This window comes from Coturnix japonica, unplaced genomic scaffold (genome assembly GCF_001577835.2).
Source record: "Coturnix japonica isolate 7356 unplaced genomic scaffold, Coturnix japonica 2.1 chrUnrandom562, whole genome shotgun sequence".
Taxonomy (NCBI): domain Eukaryota; kingdom Metazoa; phylum Chordata; class Aves; order Galliformes; family Phasianidae; genus Coturnix; species Coturnix japonica.
In genome coordinates, this window is record NW_015439939.1 from 2,580 (window position 1) to 9,266 (window position 6,687).

Genomic DNA, 6,687 nt, shown 5'->3' on the forward strand with positions numbered 1-6,687 from the left:
GCCTCAAAATGGCTGCCCCCATTCATTTCAATGGCTCTCTCTCCCATAGGGTGACTCTGGCTCCCCCTTGCGGTGTGGCGGCGCATTGCAGGCCCCAAAATGGCCGCCACAAAATGGCGGCCCCCATTCATTTCAATGGCTCTCTCTCCCATAGGGTGACTCTGGCTCCCCCTTGCGGTGTGGCGGCGCATTGCAGGCCGTGGTTTGGGCCGGTCCGACTCCGTGTGGGCAGGACGGGAAACCGGGATTGTACGGGGACGTGATGTACTATAAGGAATGGATACTGAGCGTCATGGGGGCACAGAGCCACTCATAGCGACCCATAGAAACCCCATAGAAACCCCATAGAGACACATAGGGACACAAAGAGACCCCATAGAAACCCATAGAGACCCATAGAGACACATAGAGATTAATAGAGCGCCCCCTAGTGGCTTGGAGGACTCATTGCAACCCATAGGGACACATACAGACCCATAGAATCCCATAGAGACCCATAGGGACCCATAGAGACATACAGAGACACATAGAAACCCCATAGAGACACATAGGGACCCATAGAGACCCCATAGGGACCCATAGAGACCCCATAGGGACCCATAGGGACCCCATAGGGACCCATAGAGCCCCATAGAGACCCATAGGGACCCATAGAGACCCATTGGGACACATAGGGACCCATAGAAACCCCATAGAGACACATAGGGACACATAAGGACCCATAGAGACCCATAGAGACCCATAGGGACCCATAGGGACCCATAGAGACCCATAGGGACCCATAGAGACCCATAGGGACACATAGGGACACATAGAGAGCCATAGAGACACATAGGAACCCATAGAGACCCATAGGAACCTATAGAGACCCATAGAGACCCATAGAGACACATAGAGACCCATAGAGACCCCATAGAGACCCATAGGGACCCATAGAGACCCCATAGAGACCCATAGATACACATAGGGACACATAGAGACCCATAGAGACACATAGGGACACATAGGGACCCATAGAGAGACATAGGGACCCATGGAGACCCATAGGGACCCCATAGAGACACATAGGGACACATAGGGACCCATAGAGACACATAGAGACCCCATAGAAACCCATAGGGACACATAGGGAGCCATAGAGACCCATAGGGACACATAGGGACTCATAGAGATACATAAAGACACATAGAAACCCCATAGGGACCCATAGAGACCCATAGTGACCCATACGGACCCCATAGGAACCCCATAGAAACCCATAGGGATCCATAGAGGCACATAGAAACCCGTAGAGACACATAGGGACCAATAGGGACCCATAGAGACCCCATAGAGACACTTAGGGACCCATAGAGAGACATAGGGACCCATAGAGACCCCATAGAGACCCATAGAGACACATAGAGACATAGAGATTAATAGAGCGCCCCCTAGTGGCTTGGAGGAGTCATTGCAACCCATAGAGACCCATAGGGAACCATTGAGACACATAGGGACCCATAGAGACCCCATAGAGACCCATAGGGACCCATAGAGACCCCATAGAGACACTTAGGGACCCATAGAGAGACATAGAGATTAAAAGAGCGCCCCCTAGTGGCTCGGAGGACTCATAGAGACTCATAGGGACCCATAGAGACACATAGGGACCCATAGAGACACATAGGGACCCATAGAGATTAAGAGCGCCCCCTAGTGGCTCGGAGGACTCATAGAGACCCATAGGGACCCATAGAGACCCATAGGAACCTATAGAGACCCATAGAGACCCATAGGGACCCATAGGGACACATAGAGACACATAGAGACCCATAGAGACACATAGGGAACCATAGAGACCCATAGAAACCCATAGAGACCCATAGGGATCCATAGAGACACATAGAGACCCATAGGGACCCATAGAGACCCCATAGAGACACATAGAGACCCGTAGAGACCCATAGGGACCCATAGGGACACATAGGGACACCTAGAGACCCATGGAGACCCATAGGGACCCATAGACACGCATAGAGACCCATGGGGACCCATAGAGAGCCATAGATACACATAGAGACACATAGAGATCCCATAGAGAGCCATAAGGACCCATAGAGACCCATAGAGATTAATAGAGCGCCCCCTAGTGGCTTGGAGGAGTCATTGCAACCCATAGGGATTAATAGGGAACCATTGAGACTCATAGAGACCCCATAGGGACCCGTAGAGACACATAGGGACCCCATAGAGACCCATAAAGACCCATAGGGACCCATAGAGACCCATAGAGACCCATAGGGACCCATAGGGACCCATAGTGACCTATAGAGACCCATAGGGACACATAGATACCCCATAGGGACCCATAGAGACCCATAGTGACCCATACGGACCCCATAGGAACCCCATAGAGACCCATAGGGATCCATAGAGACACATAGAAACCCGTAGAGACCCATAGGAACCAATAGAGACCCATAGAGACCCATAGGAACCTATAGGGACCCATAGAGACCCATAGGGACCCATAGAGACCCATAGAGACCCATAGAGGCACATAGAGGCACATAGAGACCCCACAGAGACCCATAGGGACCCATAGGGACCCATAGAGCCCCATAGAGACCCATAGGGACCCACAGGGACCCATAGAGACCCATAGGGACCCATAGAGACCCATAGGGACCCATAGGGACCCATAGGGACCCATAGAGACCCATAGGGACCCATAGAGACCCATAGAGACCCCTCCCCCCATAAAGGCCACCCTGAGACCCCCCCCAAAAGCAGCCGCCCCCACCCACGAAGACCTGGAGACTCCAGGTATGAAGGGGGGGGGGGGGCATTAATTAATAATGGGGGTCATTAATTAATTATGCGGGGTCATTAATAAATAATGGGGGGTCATTAATAATGGGGGGCATTAATTAATAATGGGGAGGTCATTAATAATGGGGATATAATAGTGAGGGGGGGGCTTCCTTATTAATGGGGGGGGTCCATAATAGTAAGCGACTCATCAATATTCATAAGGGGTCATTAATATTCAGAAGGGACTCATTATTATTCAGATTGTGCTCATTAATATTCAGTGGGGCCTTTTAATATTCAGAATAAGGTCATTAATGCTCAGAAATGGGACATCAACATTCATAGGGGGGTCATTAATAATCATAAGGGGTCATTAATATTCAAAAACTCATTAATATTCAGAGGGAACTATTAATAATTAAGTGGAGTCATTAATATTCAAAATGCTCGTTAATATTCATATGGGATGATTAATATTCATAAGAAGGGGTTTTTCTTATTAGGGAATAAATTAATTATTAATTAGGGAATTAATATTACTGTGTGTCTTTAATTACAACAGAAACAATGGAATAATTAATGCTAATAGTAATTAACCCCGCCCCCTTTTTTTCCCACCAATAGGATCCCAGCATCAGGATCGGCTCCACCAATAGGATTCGTCCCACCAATAGGATTCATTCCCACGCCGCCGCCTCCTTTTTATGAATGAACAATAAACCCTCCAGGCCACGCCCCCTTTTTCTCCCCTCACCCAATCAGCGCCGAGCTCCATTGTGACGTCACACCCACACTATACTACGGGGGGCGGGGGGGAAGAAAGGAGACATCCTATTGGCTGGGAGCAAGCGGGAGGGGGAGGGGGAAGAAAGAAGAAATCCTATTGGCCGGGAGCAAGCGGGAGGGCGGGGATAAGGGTGAAAGGGAGGCGCTGATTGGTCGGTTTTACTGTCGCTCGTAGATGCGGCGGAGGAGGCGCAGGCTGGCGCCATAGCGCTGCTGTTGCCGGGCAGATGCTTCCTTCCACCTGCGTGACGTCACAGGGTCACGTGACGCTCTCTGGGTCACGTGACACAAACCGGAAGCTCCTCCCCCTCCCTTCCAGGAAGTGTGTCCCTGGTCATGTGATCTCATTGGCCCCATAGACCCCAATGCCCCCATTGACCCCATAAGGGCCCCATTGAATCCTATTGACCCCATAAAGGCCCCATAAGGACCCCATTGACCCCACTGAGCCCCATTGACCCCATAAAGGCCACATTGACCCCATTGCCCCTATTGACACCATAAGGGCCTCATAGACCCCATAAGGCCCCACAGACCCCATTGACCCCATAAGGCCCCATAAGGCCCTATAGACCCCATAAAGGCCCCATTGACCCTATAAAGACCCCATAGACCCCATAAAGGCCCCATAAAGCCCCATAGACCCCATAAAGGCCCCATAGAGCCCATAAGGCCCCATTTCCCACCTCTGTCGGACGCGTTTCCATCTCTCCATGTTGCTGTAGATCAGGGTCGACATGGACGGAGGCTCCAGGGGCTGAACAGGGGAAAATTGGGGCCAAAAAGGGGAAATTTGGGCCAAAAAGGGGGATTTTGGTCAAAAAGGGGAAATTATGGGGGATTAAAGGGGAGTTATGGGGTCAGAATGGGGGAAATTGGGGGGGAAAATGGGGGGGGTTGGTCACATGGGGTCAATTTGGGGTCACAGGGTCACATAGAGGTCACAAGGTCACAGGGGTCACATAGGGGTCACTTTGGGGTCATGGGGTCACACTGAGGTCACACAGGGGTCACACAGGGGTCACTCAGAGGTCACATAGGGGTCACTTTGGGGTCATACTGAGGTCACATAGGGGTCACATAGGGGTCACACTGAGGTCACATAGGGGTCACTTTGAGGTCACAAGGTCACAGGGGTCACTTTGGGGTCACACAGAGGTCATAGGGGTCACATAGGGGTCACTTTGGGGTCATGGGGTCACACAGAGGTCACAGGGGTCACATAGGGGTCACTTTGGGGTCATGGGGTCACTTTGGGGTCATATAGGGGTCACTTTGGGGTCACGGGGTCACACTGAGGTCATATAGGGGTCACATAGGGGTCACATTGAGGTCACAGGGGTCACAAGGAGGTCATGTAGGGGTCACTTGGGGGTCACTGTGGGATCACACTGAGGTCATATAGGGGTCACGGGGTCACACAGGGGTCACACAGGGGTCACACAGGGGTCACACAGGGGTCACTTTGGGGTCACAGGGTCACTGAGGTCAAATAAGGGTCACTCAGAGGTCACATAGGGGTCACTTTGGGGTCATGGGGTCACTTAGGGGTCACATAGGGGTCATGGGGTCACACTGAGGTCACATAGGGGTCACTCAGAGGTCACATAGGGGTCACTTTGGGGTCACTGAGGTCAAATAGGGGTCACTTTGGGGTCACTTTGGGGTCATGGGGTCATACTGAGGTCACATAGGGGTCACATGGGGTCACTTTGGGGTCACAGGGTCACACAGAGGTCACATAGGGGTCACGGGGTCACTTTGGGGTCAGATAGGGGTCATGGGGTCACACTGAGGTCACATAGGGGTCATGGGGTCACTGAGGTCACATAGGGGTCACTGAGCTCAAATAGGGGTCACTCAGAGGTCACATAGGGGTCACTTTGGGGTCACAGGGTCACTCAGAGGTCACGTGGGGTCAAGGGGTTATATAGGGGTCACACTGAGGTCATAGGGGTCACAAGGAGGTCATGTAGGGGTCACTTGGGGGTCACGGGGTCACACTGAGATCATATAGGGGTCACGGGGTCACATAGGGGTCACGGGGTCACTGAGGTCAAATTGGGGTCACTTTGGGGTCATGGGGTCACTGAGGTCAAATAAGGGTCACTCAGAGGTCACATAGGGGTCACTTTGGGGTCATACTGAGGTCACAGGGGTCACTTTGGGGTCACAGGGTCACACAGAGGTCATATAGGGGTCACCTGGGGTCACTGTGGGGTAATGGGGTCACACTGAGGTCACACAAGGGTCACAAAGGGGTCACATGGGGTCACTTTGGGGACACGGGGTCACTGAGGTCAAATAAGGGTCACTCAGAGGTCACATAGGGGTCACCTTGGGGTCATACTGAGGTCACATAGGGGTCACATGGGGTCACTTTGGGGTCACAGGGTCACACAGAGGTCACATAGGGGTCACTTTGAAGTCACGGGGTCACTTTGGGGTCACATAGGGGTCACATAGGGGTCATGAGGTCACATAGGGGTCACTTTGGGGTCATGGGGTCACACTGAGGTCACATAGGGGTCACTGAGGTCAAGTAGGGGTCACTCAGAGGTCACATAGGGGTCACTTTGGGGTCATACTGAGGTCACACAGGGGTCACTCTGGGGTCACGGGGTCACACTGAGGTCATACAGGGGTCACATAGGGTCACTTTGGGGTCACAGGGTAACACAGAGGTCACAGGGGTCACATAGGGGTCATGGGGTCACTGAGGTCACATAGAGGTCACGTGGGGTCACTGAGGTCAAATAGGGGTCACTCAGAGGTCACATAGAGGTCACTCTGGGGTCACGGGGTCATATAGGGGTCACACTGAGGTCACATAGGGGTCACAAGGAGGTCACATAGGGGTCACTGTGGGGTCATGGGGTCACACTGAGGTCACATAGGGGTCACTTTGGGGTCATGGGGTCACTTTGGGGTCACTTTGGGGTCACGGGGTCACACAGAGGTCACACAGGGGTCACACAGGGGTCACATAGGGGTCACATAGGGGTCACATAGAGGTCACTTTGGGGTCACAGGGTCACTGAGGTCAAATAAGGGTCACTCAGAGGTCACATAGGGGTCACTTTGGGGTCATGGGGTCACTTAGGGGTC

The 6,687-nt window shown here is 52.4% G+C and overlaps 2 protein-coding genes across 2 annotated transcripts in view; one reads left to right on the forward strand and one right to left on the reverse strand.

Moving 5' to 3' along the window:
* Positions 1–549, forward strand: part of LOC107307359 (kallikrein-12-like) — a gene marked incomplete at its 5' end in the record, with an annotated part of 2,668 nt that extends 2,119 nt beyond the window's left edge. Inside the window, one exon of the mRNA XM_032441779.1 lies at positions 155–549. Coding sequence (XP_032297670.1) covers positions 155–316 — 162 coding nt within the window. The remainder of the gene's footprint in view (positions 1–154) is intronic.
* Positions 550–3,315: 2,766 nt separating this feature from the next.
* Positions 3,316–6,687, reverse strand: part of LIN37 (lin-37 DREAM MuvB core complex component) — a 34,279-nt gene continuing 30,907 nt past the window's right edge. Inside the window, exons 8-9 of the mRNA XM_032441773.1 lie at positions 4,266–4,396; positions 3,316–3,820 (exon numbers count right to left, since the gene is read on the reverse strand). Of these exons, the coding sequence (XP_032297664.1) occupies positions 3,739–3,820; positions 4,266–4,396 (213 nt within the window). The 3' untranslated portion in view covers positions 3,316–3,738. The remainder of the gene's footprint in view (positions 3,821–4,265; positions 4,397–6,687) is intronic.